General features: G+C 64.8%; 4 protein-coding genes across 7 annotated transcripts; 3 read left to right on the plus strand and 1 right to left on the minus strand.

Moving 5' to 3' along the window:
• Positions 1 to 64: 64 nt before the first annotated feature.
• CHLRE_07g328075v5 (uncharacterized protein) lies at positions 65 to 2,543 on the plus strand. Of its 3 annotated transcripts, none has more exons than XM_043064136.1 (6): positions 65 to 189; positions 419 to 480; positions 615 to 904; positions 1,307 to 1,392; positions 1,773 to 1,884; positions 2,070 to 2,543. In XM_043064136.1, the coding sequence occupies exons 1-6, from the start codon at positions 97 to 99 to the stop codon at positions 2,123 to 2,125; spliced, it is 699 nt and encodes a 232-aa protein (XP_042922705.1). In that variant the 5' UTR covers positions 65 to 96; the 3' UTR covers positions 2,126 to 2,543. The 3 variants fall into 3 exon arrangements, with proteins under 3 accessions (XP_042922705.1, XP_001690648.1, XP_042922704.1); XM_001690596.2 differs by having other exon boundaries at positions 2,067 to 2,183; XM_043064135.1 differs by having other exon boundaries at positions 2,070 to 2,183.
• On the minus strand, positions 2,186 to 8,981 carry CHLRE_07g328150v5 (uncharacterized protein). Of its 2 annotated transcripts, none has more exons than XM_043064137.1 (14): positions 8,677 to 8,981; positions 8,555 to 8,570; positions 8,208 to 8,318; positions 7,038 to 7,124; positions 6,630 to 6,726; positions 6,246 to 6,372; positions 5,885 to 6,011; positions 5,291 to 5,404; positions 5,005 to 5,055; positions 4,655 to 4,742; positions 4,308 to 4,445; positions 3,771 to 3,808; positions 3,428 to 3,514; positions 2,186 to 3,156 (listed from the first exon to the last, which is right to left on the minus strand). In XM_043064137.1, the coding sequence occupies exons 1-14, from the start codon at positions 8,847 to 8,849 to the stop codon at positions 3,049 to 3,051; spliced, it is 1,362 nt and encodes a 453-aa protein (XP_042922703.1). In that variant the 5' UTR covers positions 8,850 to 8,981; the 3' UTR covers positions 2,186 to 3,048. The 2 variants fall into 2 exon arrangements, with proteins under 2 accessions (XP_042922703.1, XP_001690462.1); XM_001690410.2 differs by having other exon boundaries at positions 2,547 to 3,156.
• A 524-nt stretch (positions 8,982 to 9,505) lies between these two features.
• Positions 9,506 to 13,338, plus strand: CHLRE_07g328200v5 (uncharacterized protein). The gene is made up of 9 exons (XM_001690595.2): positions 9,506 to 9,723; positions 9,899 to 10,065; positions 10,506 to 10,569; positions 10,720 to 10,814; positions 11,126 to 11,191; positions 11,512 to 11,570; positions 11,841 to 11,892; positions 12,171 to 12,343; positions 12,649 to 13,338. The coding sequence occupies exons 1-9, from the start codon at positions 9,609 to 9,611 to the stop codon at positions 12,770 to 12,772; spliced, it is 915 nt and encodes a 304-aa protein (XP_001690647.1). The 5' UTR covers positions 9,506 to 9,608; the 3' UTR covers positions 12,773 to 13,338.
• A 135-nt stretch (positions 13,339 to 13,473) lies between these two features.
• Positions 13,474 to 16,265, plus strand: CHLRE_07g328226v5 (uncharacterized protein). The gene is made up of 4 exons (XM_043064138.1): positions 13,474 to 14,077; positions 14,371 to 14,560; positions 14,854 to 15,058; positions 15,274 to 16,265. The coding sequence occupies exons 1-4, from the start codon at positions 13,597 to 13,599 to the stop codon at positions 15,859 to 15,861; spliced, it is 1,464 nt and encodes a 487-aa protein (XP_042922706.1). The 5' UTR covers positions 13,474 to 13,596; the 3' UTR covers positions 15,862 to 16,265.
• Positions 16,266 to 16,347: the final 82 nt, after the last annotated feature.

The following is a 16,347-nucleotide window of genomic DNA, read 5'->3' on the forward strand; positions in this document are numbered from 1 at the left end:
CTGCGGGATTGAGGCTTCTTGACCCCATGCAAATGAAGTCTTCTTGGCTTTCCTTTTCCTTCCAGATAATTTTAATTGAATTGAAACCCCTACAAAATGCAGATAACACTTGCAGGTTGCCCTTATCGTGCACTCGGGGCACGGGCGCTTCCGCAGCGAGGCACAGGGCCAACTGGGTCACGACTTGTGGTGAGCACCTTAGGATGGTTTGTAGTAATGTACACATGGCAACAATTATGGTTAGATCCAGCGTCGGAAAATACGCTGCGATGCACGCGACTTGCTGTGCCACTTGCACTCGACTTTTTCACCCCCGGTTATGCCATGTTGGAGTCTTGATGGGTGAGCTTGGTGCTTCTTAGTTTGGGAGATCCCCTTGACGGGTTGCGACCATGCCTCCTTGGTCGTGGGCGCGCAGGCCCTCGCCCGGCGCAAGGGAGGCGGTGGTGCCAGCAAGGAATTGCAGGAGCTTAAGCAGGAGTGAGTCAGCAACCCATTCCCTCGTCTCAGGAAAGCCTGCAACATCCCTGCTGGTTTTGCGCACACACGGGATGTGCAGCACTGCTGCAACACGGACCGCGCACAGCACCAATCTCCCGTGTCCTCCCACGCAGGAAGGCGGCGGCGCCCGCTCCGGCCCCTGTCGCTGCGCCCGCCCCGGCTGCCCCCGCTGCGGCGTCCACACCTTCCCCTGCCCCCACGCCCGCTGCACCCACGCCGGCGCCTGCGCCTGTGAGCAGCAGCGCCCCGACCAACTCCCCAGCCCCTGCCTCGACACCTGCTGGCGACAACAATGTCGGCAACGGGATATTCGACAGCCTGCTGTTCCGGATCCTGGGATCCGTCACCGCCATCATGGCCGTAATCTCAATCTTTTACTCAATTGTGTTCTACGGCGCCTCCAGTGAGTGCAGGACACGGGGCGTGTGTCGTAAGGAAGCACAAGTGGAAAGGGTCGACACTGGCGTGGCGTGGCGTCTGTGCAGACTTGTGTGCGTGCAGGGCATTGCGTGGAGTTGAGGATCTAGGGTTAGGGTGCCGTGGTGTGACGACATGTGAGATTCACGTAAAATGCTATGGTTCGCAGCTTAATCGACCTTGCGGCGGCGTGCCCGCGCATGGCTGGGGGTGTGGAGCTCGACTAGCCGCTTGCCACGTCCAGCTGCTGACGCCGCCCCTGCATGCATCCCCCGCACCTACCAACACACTCTACTGTATTGCTTCACCGGGGTGAATATGACCCACACCCACTATGCCCACCGCACCACTGCCCTGTCCCACCACATCCCGCCCCGCCCCGTGTTAGACATCACGTACGTGTTCAAGGACCAGCTGGCCGCCATCACCCGCAAGGACTTTGTGCCGTACTCGGAGCGCCGCCGCATGGAGCAGGTGCGGCTGGTGTGCGGCTGGTGTGCGGCTGGTGTGCGGCTGGTGTGCGGTTGGTGTGCGGCTGGTGGCGGGCGAGCGGCGGGGACGGTGGTGCGGGCGCGGGAAGGGCAGGTTGAAGCTCGGGTTGGGGAGGGGGCCTGAAGGCGGTGTGGCGGGTGGCGGGGACAGGCAGAGCACGTGGTGTCGCATGGCGTGGTTTGCTGGCTGGGTTGGAGGCAGAGCAGCAGCGGGATCCTGCAGGGCAGGAGGCTGCACATGTGGCTTCGTGGGGGGCTGGCGGGGCTGCGGTATGTGCGGCCACGCAGGCTGCGAATCTTGCGAAGGGTCGCTAAGCACCACAGTGATGATGTTCTGCTCGTACCTCAACGGCGGCCCCGCAGGAGGTGCTGGCTAAGCTGGAGGCGGAGCAGGCGGAGCGGATACAGGGCAAGAGCGCGGCGGCTGCCGGCTCGCAGGCCTCCGCCGACACTCCGGTCGTGTCGTCCGTTCCTGGTGGGTTGGGTGCGCGCTCATGTTGTACAATGGCTTTACAAGGATACCTTGGAGCTATGCCGGTGCCGTCTCGTCCTGTGGGCTGCTAACCGTTGCCCTCTGTCTCCTGCCGCCTGTGCGCTAACCCCTATCGGTTCCTGCCCTTTACATGCATCCCTGAACCCCTTGCCTACCTACGCCAGCAGACACCTCCTCACCAGATGAGCTGCTGAACCTGCTGCCCAACAAGGCCAAGCAGTAGAGTGGGTTGGCAGCAGCGGTTGGACAGGGGCAGAAAAGAAGGTGCTTCACTGAATCTTGAGGTGTTCTGGTATGGTATGTCTTGGAGGTCAGGGTGCTGTGAGCGCTGCACTAGTGGCCGTTGGTGGCTGGGAGGTCAGGAGGTGGAGTGTTGGCAGTAGGCTGCACTTCAAGTTCCCAAGGAAGATCAGCAACACTTGTCGGCATGAAAAGCTGAAGCAACTGGCAAGTGCCAGGTGCTGATACCGGCGACCCTGCTACACATAGGTTACTGCACTAGGTTGTTGAGGGATACGTGAGCGGGAGGAGGGAGTGAGGGACGCGTGACGGCGTGAGGCTGTCGGAGACGCGTCAGAAGAGAATGTGTGGTACAAAAAGGTAGCATATAAGCAGGAGCGTGATACGGTTTTGGGAGTACCGTGAGAAGAGTTGGTTGCAGATGTTTCACACACGGGGCGCACGGCATCAGGTGCCGACGCGGCGTAGACGCCATGAATTACGTCCCCTTCCCAAAAGCAAAATTGGGGATCGTCCTGTCACGGCACAACTCAACTCATGGCTACTGTCAGCCCAAAAGCGTTGATCGACACACAGTACCACCGTGACACCGTACTGCCTGCCGCATTCCTGTCCGACCACGTGGCAGCCACACACGCCACCATCGCACGCCGTGCCCCCAAACTGGGCTCCCCCGTGGCCTTGGCGGGGCCACCTGGCCTGCTTTCCCTCCAACTCTGCACCATCGCTCCCGGATTCACACCGAGTCGCAGCGACTTCCTGTCTCCTAGCCTCCTCAACGCCAGCGTTTGGCGCCCACGTGCCTGAACAACCAGCTAAACAGCCTCCGGCTACAGCCCGCCGTGCTACAGCCCACATGCGCTGCAGCCTGCCGTGCTACAGCCTCCTCGTGCCACCCTGCACGGCCTACAGCTCCTCGTTGAGGATGTCGTCCAGGCTGAACTCGTCCACCGCCTCCTCCTGGGCGTCCTGGCCGTCCCAGGGCGTCAGCCTGCTGGGGGTGGCCAGGGAGCCCTGTGCGGGTGCATACGGGCGGGGTACGGGGCAGGGGCAGGGGCCGGAGGGTTAGGGGCGGCAGGGTCAGCTCGTGCACGGCTCGCGTTTGTGGAATAACGACGGCTTGATGCTGGTCGGAGTGAGCAACTTGAGGTCGCATGCATTGAGCGCAGTAACCTGGCGGTCGGCCGGAAGCAAGCCCGATGCAGCCCTCCGCATCAGCCCGCCAGATCCCTGGGCCCGACCCCCCCCCGGGCCCCCCTTGCTACCCGTCGCCGGCGGCACCTACGTGCAGGGGCACTGCGCCGGTTCCGCCCATGCGCATGGTCTCCATCCAATCCTTGACGTGAGACAGCTCAAAGGCCGACTTGCACACCTGCGGCCAAGAGCGGGGGAGAGATGCATAGGTAAGGAGGAGAAGTTGGTGGGGGAGGGGGGATGCAACTTTTGGTAGGCGCAGTAGAGGTACGTGTCGCGTGTCACGGCCGCGGTTTGGCTGTCCGCGGCGAGCGGAATGGGTGCAGCCACTTGCGACACGCTGCCACAATTGGTACCCAGCACCTACCGCCCATTGAGAAGGGACGCCCACCGCCCAACCACCACCGCCCATCCACCACCGCCCACCCACCCACCGTGTACTTCTTCTCGGAGGGGTTGAAGGCGACCACCGCTGTGTGGGCACATGACAACAAGACACAGTCGCGGTCAGTGAGCAGACAGCGCTTGAAACACACGCGCCAACATGCACACAACTGAACTATACCCAGATCCTCTCTTTCTGCCTCTCACCCTGTCCTACCAGTATGCCGTTAACGCGCCGAACGCGCACGCCCTCTTCCCGCCGTCCTCCACCCGACCCCACCTCTTCCCCAGCCCACCCCTTCCCACTCCACATGCTGGTGCCATTCGATGGTAAGCGAGTCGCTGATCTACCGTCTACACTGCCCAGAAGAGCAAGGCTCAAGGGCGTCCAAGACAAAGGTCCAGACCACACTTCCTTCGCGCTCTTCGGGCTGGCTGGACCTTGATTCAGCTGGGATTGGAGTAGAATAACCCTTCCCCCCCAAAACATACACATACACACATACACCTACGCAAGTAACTCCGGCGTTCGGGCGGGTCTTCTCCGTTTCGTTAGCCTAACACACATGCGCCCCTCCGCCGCTCACCCGGGTACCCGAAGCCGCCGACGTCGAAGTTGGCCTCCAGCGCGGGCTGCTGCGCGCCCTCCACCCACAGGTAGGAGTAGGGCTTGTCCTTGTACGCCTCGGCCAGGCCCTTGAGCGTCTTGATGTAGCGGTTGCGGCCTGTGTACGGGGCGGAGGCAGCGGGGTGGGTGAGGAGGGCAGCGGGGAGCAGCGGGGGGCAGCGGGACAGGGTTGGGGGTTGGGGCGGGGCGTGCAGGTATGGGCAGACGCAATGGCTCCGTTTGATGGCTAGGGATGTTCATGTTAAATCCTGTGTGTCGAGGGTAAGCAGTGGGTATGTCATCGGTTGTCGGCCGGTCAGGACGCACCTGCAGCCTTAGAGTCGAGCAGGTTGGGCAGGAAGGCGATGATGCACATGCGCTTGGGCTTGGCGCCGGACGCGTCGCCGACGCACTCCTATGTGGGTTGTGGTGCAGGGGAGAAATGAGGCAGCGAAGAGAGATTCAAGCGGGAGGTCAACGAGCCACCTTGCAGTTACAGGAGCGCCGCACAGCCCGGTCCTGGCTTGGCACAACTACGCTACAAGCAACACACGCCGACATCCAGTCCCGCCATTACAAGGCCAAGCGTTGTAAAGACAACCCCAGCGCCCCCCCCCTCTCTACTCGTTGGCCTTGGGCACTCACCGTATGCGCCCCACTGCCGGCCCCCGCCTCACCTTGCCAAACACGTCCGCGCTGGTCAGCTCCACCGGCTCAGGGGGCGGGACCTGCACACACGGGGTAGGGGCACACACACACACGGTGGGGGCACACACAAAGGGGCACGCGAACGCGCGGTTGGTCAGCGCCGCGGGGGCGTCCACGTGTGCGGCCGCAAGAAGCGCCAGAGGCCATCGCATCCCACCATCGCAGCCCTCATCCTGGCCTCATGCGCCCTCCCCTTCCATTTCTCCTGACCCTGCTCCACCCCTTCCTCCCCCTGCTCCTCCTGCGCCTGCTCACCATGGCCGCGAACTTGGAGTTGCCCCAGGCCACAATGGACCCCGAGTCGCGGCCGCCATTGTAGTCCTCGGGCGAGCGCTTGTTCTGGCCGAAGAACTTGATGGTGGGATAGCCCTGCAGGGGGGGGGGGAAGGGGTCCCAGGCGTGACAAGTTGGTTCGGACAAGGCGATGTTGGATTGGCGCCGCGTTGTGCAGACGCCAGGGGGGAGGGAGGGAGCCAGCCGGGGTCCGGGACATATGCGGGTCAGGATCTGTGCGCGTGAGTGGGCATGCCCGCTCCGTGACGGACCTTTCACCAAAACTCCGACCTGCTTCGCCCCCTTGCTTCACCTATGCCCGTGCCCACCTTCAATTCTGCAGCCCCTCCTGCCGCTGCTGCCCCGCTGCTTTTCCTCCTCCTTCCCCATTACTGCCCTGCTCCTGCCCAACTCCTCCTCCCCCCCGCCCTCTGCCCCACTCCTGCCCCGCTCCTACACTCCTGCCCCCCTGCTAAGCCACTCCTGCCCCACTACTGCTCCACGCCTGCCGCCCCCCGGCCTCACTCTCACCTGCCCGCCCCACTCCTGCACGCCCCCCCCCGCCTCCCCTCTCACCTGCACGCCGTACTCCTGGCACACGGACTGGTGCACGGTGCAGTCCACGGCGCCCAGCCGCACCTTGCCGGCCAGCTCGCCAGCCGCCTCAATCCAGGCCGGCTTCAGGGCCTTGCAGTGGCCGCACCTGTCCGCGGGGGCGGGCGTGTCGGCAGGTGGGTGTCGGCGGGCCGTTTCGGGAAAGTGGGTCGTGAGCCCGGGGGAGTCGTGTAGGCCTAAGCACACCGGGCGAGCCCCTTTGCCTTCTTTTGGGCAACTTTATGGAGACTTGCCCCCTCCGCCGCGCCCTGCCGCCTCCCCAGCACCCCCTGCCGCCGCCTTCCTCCCTTCCCAAACGCCCCCTGTGCCGCCCCCGCCTCACCAGGGCGCGTACATCTCCACCAGCCACAGCTCGTCGCTCTTAACCACCTGGCTCTTGAAGTTGTCCTCCGTCAGTACAATCACGTCAGTGCCCTGGTAGAAGCCGTTGTCGGAGCCGCCGCCGTTGCCTGCATGAGAGTGTGCATGAGTGCAAGAGTGCAAGGAGGCGGTTGCAGGAGGTGAGGCTGGGTGTGTTGACTAATGGCCACGGAATTGGACACCGGAGGTGTAGTAGATGAACTGGGTGTAGTGGCTGGTGGATAGCGGCTAGAAGACAGGACAGGACAGGACGCCGAGCCTCTGCGTGCATGCTCCAGGAACTTGCTGTGCAGCCCGGCGCACTACGATGCTCTGGTGCGGGGTCCTCGCAGGACTACATACGCACCCGCGCCCGAGCCCCTGCTGCTGCCGCTGTCGGCTTTCTCGCCCAGCCGCTTCAGAGCCAGGCTCTTGGCCTTGTCCAGCGCAAAGGTGACCAGCTCCTGTGTGCGCGCAGGCGCGTGTAAGTGCATGCGGAGGGGGCGGCGCACGAGATGCCGAGGTAGGCGGACGAAGGGGGGCGGTGGACATCGGGATGCAGCAGGAGACAGCGGGAGCGGCAATAACCGACACGGAGGGTTTGCACGTGTAACCCGCGGAGACCAGTGCGGGGTGACACGTGACGCCACATGGGTGAACCCGTTGTCTCGAACCCAGCAGCCCACGCCACGCCACGCCACGCCACGCCGCACCGCGCCGCAGCTGGCACACGCGCGCCATGCACACAAGGTATGAGCCGCCTTGCATTCCCTACCTTGGCGGTGCGGCCTCCGTTGTAGTCCACCGTCTTGATGGAGCCCGAGGCGTCGTCCACATACAGCAGCTTAATGGTGGGGAAGCCCTGCAGGGAGGCAGGCGCGTGTGTGTTTGTGTGTGGATACCAGCCCAAACCAAACCGGACCCAATGCAAAAGAGCGAGGAGGCGAGGAGGCACGGTGTTGCAAGGGCAGCCAACCAACCCCTCCTGTACATGCACAAACATCCAGCCTCTGTTTCAGTCCCCCCGCAGCCCTGTCCCAGCCCCCCCCCCCCCCCCCGCGGCCCTGTCCCAGACCGGTTTCCCAGCAACCCTTCCCAAGATTGCCTACCGTCTACCATCTTCTTCGATCATGAATGTAACCCCCTCACCCCCCCTACTTTATGACCTACAAATCACCTCCTCGTGAGTAGCCCCCCGACGCCCCGCCTTGTCGCCTGCCTACGCTGGCTGCTTGGCCGCCCTGTGCTTGCCCCATTTCCTAAGCTGATCATGAATGTAACCCCCCCCCCCAGCCCCCGCTATCGCTTGCAACTAACGCCTCTGCCTGCACTCCGCTCGTTTTCGTTGGTTTTGGTTTAGTTTGGGCTGGTATTTACAACCCCCCCCCTCACCCCCCGTGCTCATCCCCCTACTTTATCCCCTACACAACAACGCATCGTAACCCCCTGACGCCCCGCCTTGTCTCCTGCCTGTGCTTGCGCCCGTCTAACCGTTCCTGCATCTGGGTGCCCCGTGTGTGTGGGGGGCGTCCAGGCTGGCAGTGCTTGTGGGGAGCCGCACACGGCCCGCACACGGCCCGCCAACATCCTGTTTCCGTTAACCGCCCCCATGCCGTATGCCCCTGCAGTCTTGTCTGTGTTGTCCCTTCTTTATCCTGCCGCCGACACGCCTCGGCCCTTTTGCTGTGGCCTGCCCTTTCGGATGTTGCCTTTCCCCTTTACCACATGTCGCTCTCCTGGCCCGGTGCTTCCTGCCTGGCGTCGGGCTGTTGTGCGCGCCACTGAGCCCGGGCAGCCACATGATTGCCGGCGCCACTCACCCTGCTTCTCCACGACGCCTCGGCCCCCTCCCATAAGTAATATCGCTCGCAACTAACGCCGCTGCCTGTGCTCCGCTGGTTTGGGCTGGTATCTACAACCCCCTTTCCTCCCTGCCCCCGCGCACCTGCACGCGGTACTCGCCCGCGACCTCCTTGTGCGTGTCGCAGTCCGCCGCGCCCACAGCCACAATGCCCCTGAGCGCCTTGGCAGCCTGCTCCCAGGCCGGCTTCAGGGCCTGCGCGTGTGTGTGCGGTGACATATTGTTGGTTAGCATTTTCATCATGGCCGTTGCCCTGGTCTCTTACGCGCGAGGGCTCCAGTGTCTCTGCGCAGAACGGAGCTTGCCTCGCCGTGCCAACCGTCCGCGTGCAGCACACCCGTCCCTTCGCGCCTGGCATCGAGCGTGCTGCCGCAAGCAACCTTACGCTATCCTGCTTGCACTAGCGCTGCTCCACATGGATCGGCACTCACCTTGCAGTGACCGCACCTGTTGCTCGCGGGAGGAAGGGAGGGAAACGCGGGCAAGGTGAGTCGCTGTTCTTCGCTCAAGAATGGACACGAAACGGGAAGTGATCTGTATCTCTTTTACTTGCCAAGGAGCGTAGAATTCCACAAGCATCACGCCAGCGCCCTTAACCTTGTCCTTGAGGTTGCTGCTGGTGAGCTCCACAACCGGGCCCTTCGACGAGTAAAACGCAGCCGCTGGCGACACAAGAATTGTCGCCACCAGCAGCGCAGCGGCTGCCAGCGTCCGAGCGCGCGACATGGCACGGAATTTGATCCTCGCAGAGAAGTTAGGCACTAAATTACGTGGACAGATAGATGAGGCCGCTCCGCGGCAGATAGAAACAAGTTATGGCGCGAAATTGCGACTTTCTTGCAGCGACACGGTCTGGTGACACGGTGTCCTTCTGGAAGGCTGCATGGGCCTTTGCCGTACAGTGCGGCAGAGTGTACCTGAGGTGGCTGCTGCTGTGTGGGCGCAGCCTGGGGGCTATGCAGCTGAGCGACACGTGTTTAAGTGGAGTTGCTCGGAGAGGTGTGTCCTGGCGTGTCCGCATGACGGCGCCGAGCGACATGGCACGGACCAGAACACCACGGCTGTAGGTTGACAATGGGAGGCAGAGATTCACATTGATTTGCTGGTTGCGGCAGTCTGCGGCAGCTGGGCAGTCGGGACCAAGCCGGCCTTCGCACACCCGACACGGCAACGGAGGGAGCCGAACGTGGGAGGCGGGAGGGTGGGAGGCACACGAGGGCAAGAACCTTGGGTCAACTCCAAGACTTTCAGCTGAGGGACTACTTTTCATTACAAAAGCCGGAATTCAGAGGGTTACGGGCCTGGAAGTGCTTTGGTGGCGAAGTGCCGATCGCACATGGCTACTACTCGCCTTGTTTCGCATGTTCAGCAACTATTTTACGGTTTAGTAGTTGGAAGGGCAAGCCCTGAAGGGCTAAGGACAATAACTCTCTGTGCACAGGTTGCTTGCACTCCGAGCTCAGCGGGAACTGGGCCAGCAGCAAAATGCTGCAGCAGACGAGCAGGACCGCTGCTCCTAGGCAAGGTGCCTTTGGCACCGGGCCTGCTCCTCGCGTCTCGCGGTGCCGGCTTGCTGCACAGTGCCGAAGCGCGTCGAGCGGTGGGTCGGAAATCCGCGATGGTATTCCTATACGCATGCCTAGATCTTACATCATGCATATTTGCTAGCGGCACACCTTACCCAGCGTAAAATGTTGCATCGGCCCCCCATCACAGCCCGGGCTGCGCTAGTCTTTGACCTCTGCGCGATGCTCGTCACTCCTGCAACTTAACAGGCCAGCAGCAGCAGCAGACCGCCGATGAGCTGGCCGTGAGCCGTCGCCAGGCGCTGGCCTCGTCGCTGGCCATGGTTGCGGGTGCCGTGCTGCTGCCGGTGGCCCCCGCCCTTGCAGAGGCCGAGGCGATCACCGCCGCATCCGTGTCCGGCATCGGCGCTGGAGCGGTGAGACGTGGGGCCATGCTCGTGACATCAGCTGCCGTAGCGTGTCAAAGCTCAGAGGGGCTTGAGGGAAGGAGGGTTGACAGGGTGTGCGTAGGGGCTGTTGAGGACACAGCCGGGGCGGGAGATGCGATCGTAGGAACGGGGCGGTGCGTGTCATGTGGGCTGCTGATCGTGCCGGGCTCCGGAAGCAGCTCAGGGGACTGGCCGGGCTTTGCGGCACGGTGCCTGACCGCACGCTGCCGGGCCCTGCCCGCGCGCGCTCAACTCATGCTCCCATTCCCCCTCCCGCAGCCGTGCCCGCACCCCTACCCCCGCCACCTGAACACATGCAGCCCCCTCCCCCCCACACACACGTACACAAATCCGCACGGCGCCGACCCTCTCCCCTTGTGCCTTTCCAACACACGTACAAACCCACCCACCCGCCTGCCCGCCCGCAGCTCCAGACGCTGACCGACCCCATCCTGGCCTACACCTACCAGTACCCCATCGTCACCACCATGGGTGAGCTGCCGCGGCGGGGCCGTGCGACGGACACTGTGCGTTTGCGATGTGACGTGTGGGAGGGAGGAAAGGCATCGTTTGCAAAGGCATATCAACTCGCCCGATGTCACACCAAAGCGGACATCTCTGCATGATCTGCATGATGTGCAGGCAAGCCCCTGAACATGATCGTCAGCCGCACGCCTGAGAAGTACAGCAGCGCGGCGCCACTCACCGCGGACGCCCGCCAGCGCATCGTCAGCGAGGTGGGCAGCGGGGTGCTGAGGCGGGGTCACACCTAGTGGACGAGGGTGAAAACTGAGGGCTGGCGACGGCGGTGGACGATGGGCGATTGGGCGGCAGTGGTGGGCGAGAAGGCGCCGTCGCACAGGGGAGCACGCGGGCGGCAGCGGCACGTGCCACAGTAATCACGTTACAGGCTGTTTCCAGCGGCATGTGCGTTCCTGGGGCGGCGACTGACGGCTGGTCAACTGTTGATGGATGCATCACAGGTCATTCACCACTGACTAGCCCCGGCCCCGCACCCGAACCCGCACACTCTTGCTCGCTCTCGCAGGTGTTTGACTTCAAGAACTTTGTGACGGCCTCCATGACTGTGGGCCCCGCCTCGGGCGTGCTCAAGGTGAGGCAGGGGGGCCGGGCACGGGGGCCGGGGTGGTGTTACAGGCAGGGGGGCAGCGGCGGGGGAGGGGGGGGAAGAAGTGCGGAAGGAGGTGGTTGTGGGTTAGCGGGTGGGTGGGTAGGGGTTGTTGTTGTAGTGGTTACATTCATGACTAGTTAAAGAAGTGGTAGACGGTAGACCATCTTGCGGAACTTGTTGTAGGGGCGGTGATTGAAAAGGTCCTGTGTGTGTGTTTCGCGGCTGCTTGTGTGCATGTGCCTGTGCCTGTGCCTGAGACTTGTCTTTGTCACGCCCATGGGCCTGTCGCCTGGTTCGCGCAGGGCCGCAACCCGGAGGAGTGGAAGCCGCGGGAGGTGGCCCTGACCGTGCTGGTGGACAGGTGGGCGGCCAGGGGGACGCGGGGACGGGGGGACGGGGGAGACGGGAGAGGAGGAGGGGAGGGGGACTGGGTGAGGGGAGGGGGAGGAGCTGGCAGGGATGAGAAGAGAGAGGCGGGGGCTTGCCGACATTTCGTGCGGCTGCTGAGGATAGACGGGGTGGTTTGGCAGTGAGAGGGCGGGCATGTTGTCGCATGTGAGCGTTTCCATTCAACGAAACCACCCACTGGCCCCACTTCACTGAACTAAACGCAACGCCGTGTGGTCCTCAGGTCCACGGCCCGCACCACCGCCGGCCAGCGTGTGGCGTTGAACGACGTGCAGGTAAGTGCGGGTGGTGATGTGACCGCAACACGGGGGGGGGGGGTTGGCGGGGGTGCCGTACCTCCTTCCGGAACCCACGGACGAACCAGGGACCCAAGCCGGGGGGGGGTTGCTGCTTTCATTCCCAAAAGGGGGAAGCGGGGCAGGGGAATGTGCGGGGCTGTCGTACGAGGGACTGGGCGGCGGCTTGGTGCAGGGCCCACCCCACCCAACCTCGCAACCCACCACGTCACCCCCACATCACCCCAACACCAACCCCCACACTGCCACACACGCAGGAGTCCCACCTGGAGACCCGCGACGGGCAGCAGTATTGGGTGTACGAGCACGTGAGCCAGGGCTCGCCCACCATCACCTCCCGCACCAAGGAGTCCTACCGCCACGCGCTGGCCATCACCTCCTGGCGCAACGGCCAGGACGGCAGCCCCTACCTCTACACACTCAACCTCAGGTGCGGGCGTGGGACGGGGTGGGGGGGGGGGTGCAGCGGGGGCAGGGAGCGAGGTGGTTCCTTTCGGAGCCCAAGCCCGCGGGGGCCAGGGGGCGGGGGGGGGGGGAGGCAGGCGGCGGGGGCGGGGGCGCGTTGTTAAGGGGCCGCGGACAGGGGCTCCTGAAGGGCTTGACGGGGACTGGCAGTATGTGCGGGGGTTTCGGGTGCGGGGATTCGTGGCTGTCGTCCCTGCGTGCCAGCGTGCTCATGTCCTCCGCTGCTCAACCACCCGTTCCCCTGCCGCCCGCCGCCCTCTCCCCTCGCAGCTGCCCGGAGCAGCTGTGGCCCGAGCTGGAGCCTGTGTTCAAGGAGGCGGTGAGCAAGTTCGCACTGCTGCCCACCACACGCGACTACATCCCGCCCGACAAGGACCCCTGGCTGTTCTTCTAAAGCGCCGGCGGCAGTAGCAGCAGCGGCAACAGCAGCAGTAGTATCAGTGGAGGAGGAGGCTGTAGCAGCGATGGCGGTGTTGGGGTTGGGGTGCTATGGCGTGGATGGCAGGCTGTGGAGCGACCGGGAGCGACCGGGAGCGAAGGAGGCGGCGGCGGGTGGTGCGAGAGGAGCAGGCTGCAGGAGGCGGCGGGGCAAGGGGCCAGTGGGAGCGGCGGCCAAGGCACGCGCCGGTGCGTGCCGGGGCAGGGCTGGGCGGGGTGCCGGGGGCAGTGCCGGGGCGTGTGTGAAGGCTGGGATGGGCGTGATTGCCACACGCCCGTGAATGCCCCGCTAACATACGCCCATGGGTGCAGTGACGTTGGAGTGGGCTGTAGCGTGGGCTGTAGCGTGGGCTGTAGCGTGCGCATGCGGACTTTCGGGAATCGGGACAGCTTGGGTTTGCGCGCGTGTGGAGACCGCGTGCGGAGAGGTTCGAATCGGCCTTCCTAACGCAAAAGAGGAAAGCGCGTGTGCGCAGTGCGCGCGTGCGTGGCACAGGACACGGATTTTAACCCCTCAGTGTCCTCCCTGGCCCCGACCACTCAAGCCTCCGAGTCCGAGCCGGGGAAGGCTGCATGCATGCTCTTGATTGGTGGCAATAGCTCCAGGGATAGCTCCCTCCGGACTTGGTTGCAACAGCCAGCCGATCGTAGCTACGAAGATCCCGCGGGTCAAGGGGCAGAAACCAAGAACGAGGCCGGGCTCTGTAAAACTCCCTATTCTGAGCAGCAACAATACACCGCAGCAGCAGCACCTTCATTTGAACCGAGCAAGTTCAAGCCATGTCGGCACCGGAAGGTACTTCGGGGCCCGGCAGCGTTAGCAGCCCGCCGCTACCTGTCTACTTCGAGACTCAGGCCGCCGCGTCGCCGACCGTCCGCGGCGGCCCCGGTTCAGGCGCCGAGCAGGAACCCAGCAGCAGCGCGGGTCCCGACATCGACACCGAAACCTGTCATCTCGGCACCGACGCGGCTGCTGCTGGCCGCGGCCGCGCAGCGGCTGCTCCTACTGCTGCTGCTGCTGACGCGGGAGCGCCGGGTGGTGAGCAGCTGACGTGGCGGCAGGGCCAGCAGGAGCAGCAGCGGCAGAAGCAGGAAGCGGAGGAGGCTAGGGAGGCGGCGGAGGAGGAAGCGGCGGCGGCGGCGTCTCACGAGGCGGCAGTGGCGGCGCTGGGTGGGCTGCACGGCGCGGGTGGGGAGTACGAGGTGACTGGGCCGGTGGACGCCGCGGGCACACTGGGCTCACTGGCTGGAGGCGTGCTGGGTGAGCCATGGGGGGGAGGGGCGGGAGGGGTGAAGATACCAGCCCAAAGTAAAGGGTGGGGGCCCGGGGAGAAAGAAGGGGCGCATGGGTGGAGGGTTGATGGGATGGCGGGATGGTGGGGTGCCGGTGAATGTGCTGGTGGTGGCGGTCATGGGGTATGGAGTGCTTTGGAAGTGCAAATCTTCCGACACACGCGCAGCCTCACACCTGCTTCAAACAACAAGCCGCGGCCCGTTCACTTGCTCGCGCACCCGCTCGCCCGCTCCCTCCTGCCTGCCTGCCCGGTCCGGCAGGTTCCGTGGCGGCCGGCATTGCGGGCCTCAGCCTCACCGCCGCGTCGGCCGCCGTGGTGGGCGCGGCGGGTGTGGGCACCGCCCTGGGTGCCGCCCTGGGCTACGGCCTCAGCCCCACACGCCACCCGCACCGCCCGCCGCGGCAGCCGCACCAGCCGCCGGAGCTGCCGCCCCGCCGCGGCTCCCTCGGGTAGGCCTGCCGTACGTGTTGTACGGCCAGTGACTGGGTGCAGTGTGTTAAGAAGCTGTGGTGATGTTGGCAATAGATCTCGGTGAGCGGCTGCATCACACATGCATCACACACACACACACACACACGCGCGCGCACACAGAAACACACACACACACATACACACACGCGAACACATACATGCAACCACAGCAGTCACGCGCTCTCAACGCTCCAGTAGCGCGGCAACACTGCTGCCGCTCGATGCTCACGCGATGAACACTTCACCCTGTACATCAATCATTCCTCGACAGCAGTGGCGGCGGCGGCGGCGGCGGCGCCTCAGAGCCCCTCGGCGCCGGGACCCAGCGGGGCGGCCCCCGGCGGGAGGAGGCGGCGGCGGCGGAGGCCAGGGCGACCCAGCCGGCGGCTGGCGGCCGGACCTGGGGCTGGGGCTGGGGTGGCGGCGGCGGCGGCGGCGGTTTGGATGGTGGCGATGTTCCACTCCTGGGTGACGAGGTGCGTGTGTACGACGGTGCTGGCGGACACCACTCAAAAATATTTTAGCGGCATTAGCGCATCATTCAGCCAGCAAGAAAGCTCGCGTCCTGTCCACTCATGGGCGTAACGAAACAGCAGGCTTATCGAAAGGCCTCCCCGCACCGCCGCACCCTCACTGTCACCCACCGACCGTAACCTCCCGCTGGGCACGCACGGCGGCGGCCCGGATGCAGGACCTGGCCATTGAGGCCACATCCCCACGCGGCAGCGGCGGCGGTGGCCATGGCGGCGGCGGCGGTCAGATGCGGCGCCTGAGCGCACCCGTGGGTCTCATGCCAGCGGCAGCTGCGGCGCCGCCGCCGCCGGGCGGTGTGTTGGGTCGGGAGCAGCCGGCCGAGGGGCCGCACGGGGCTGCCGCCGCCGCCGCGGTGGCGGGCGGTGCGGGCGGTGCGGGGGCCGGCGGCGGCGTGGCGGGTATGCTGAGCAGTGCGGCGGCGGCGCTGGGGCACGGGCTGGGCGTGACCCACGGCAACACGCCGCGGTGGCAGGCACTGCCCATTGCGCCCATGCCGCCGGCTGCGGCGGTGGCGGTGGCGCGTGGGGCGGATGGGGCGGCGGCGCATGCGGAGGGGCAGGCGCAGGCCCGCCCGGCGGCGGCGGCGCCGGAGGCGGAGGAGCTGACGGAGTTGCTGCCGCCGGCGTGTCAGGGCGTGAACGCGGGTGTGTACATGGGGCATGGGCACACGCTGGCGGAGGAGGAGGCGGAGGGGGAGGGGGGAGGGGCGCTGTTGGGGGGGCGACAGGGAGAGCGCCGGGCGTAGAGTCGTTTGGTCGATTGCATTGGAAGAGAGAACTCATGCATGTTGATGTCGCGTGGTGCGCGCACAGGTGGTGTGCGCGACTGAGGCTGCGGTGGGCGGCGGGCAGTGGGGACGTTGGCAACTAAGTAGAAAGCATTTGCAGGCCGCGTTAGGATGAAGAACACACTATGCCACGAAGGGGGGGGGCGGACGCGTTGTGGGGGTCGTAGCCTCCAGCCGACGTGGCGGTGTGGGCGTGTGTGTGGCGTCCGAGGGGGCCGGGAGTCATGAGCCGGTCACGCCTTCCCGCGAGGCGGCGGATTGGCGTCTTAGCGAGATGCAGGAACGAACACGGTAAAATTGAAGTGCTGCACGCCAATGCGCCAAAAGTAAGCATTGACGGCAGCATAAATCCCTGTTGATGCTCTTGCAGCAGCAGCTGGCCGCCGACATCGCGCGACACGCTTTCCCTCGAGGCCGCCCTTTCGTGCGTTACGCTTCTTTCGC

This window comes from Chlamydomonas reinhardtii, chromosome 7 (genome assembly GCF_000002595.2).
Source record: "Chlamydomonas reinhardtii strain CC-503 cw92 mt+ chromosome 7, whole genome shotgun sequence".
NCBI classification, from domain to species: domain Eukaryota; kingdom Viridiplantae; phylum Chlorophyta; class Chlorophyceae; order Chlamydomonadales; family Chlamydomonadaceae; genus Chlamydomonas; species Chlamydomonas reinhardtii.

Coding starts and splice junctions, on each gene's coding strand:
- CHLRE_07g328075v5 (XM_001690596.2), top strand. CDS start 97: ATGCAGATAACACTTGCAGGTTGCCCTTATCGTGCACTCGGGGCACGG. Junction 1,393..1,772: donor AGCGCCGCCGCATGGAGCAG/GTGCGGCTGGTG, acceptor GCGGCCCCGCAG/GAGGTGCTGGCTAAGCTGGA. Junction 1,885..2,066: donor GGTCGTGTCGTCCGTTCCTG/GTGGGTTGGGTG, acceptor TACCTACGCCAG/CAGACACCTCCTCACCAGAT.
- CHLRE_07g328150v5 (XM_043064137.1), bottom strand. CDS start 8,849: ATGTCGCGCGCTCGGACGCTGGCAGCCGCTGCGCTGCTGGTGGCGACA. Junction 3,515..3,770: donor CCTCCGAGAAGAAGTACACG/GTGGGTGGGTGG, acceptor TCTTGGCCGCAG/GTGTGCAAGTCGGCCTTTGA. Junction 3,157..3,427: donor CCGGCGCAGTGCCCCTGCAC/GTAGGTGCCGCC, acceptor GCACCCGCACAG/GGCTCCCTGGCCACCCCCAG.
- CHLRE_07g328200v5 (XM_001690595.2), top strand. CDS start 9,609: ATGCTGCAGCAGACGAGCAGGACCGCTGCTCCTAGGCAAGGTGCCTTT. Junction 10,815..11,125: donor GCCAGCGCATCGTCAGCGAG/GTGGGCAGCGGG, acceptor TCGCTCTCGCAG/GTGTTTGACTTCAAGAACTT. Junction 11,571..11,840: donor CTGACCGTGCTGGTGGACAG/GTGGGCGGCCAG, acceptor TGTGGTCCTCAG/GTCCACGGCCCGCACCACCG.
- CHLRE_07g328226v5 (XM_043064138.1), top strand. CDS start 13,597: ATGTCGGCACCGGAAGGTACTTCGGGGCCCGGCAGCGTTAGCAGCCCG. Junction 14,561..14,853: donor CCCCGCCGCGGCTCCCTCGG/GTAGGCCTGCCG, acceptor ATTCCTCGACAG/CAGTGGCGGCGGCGGCGGCG. Junction 15,059..15,273: donor TTCCACTCCTGGGTGACGAG/GTGCGTGTGTAC, acceptor GCCCGGATGCAG/GACCTGGCCATTGAGGCCAC.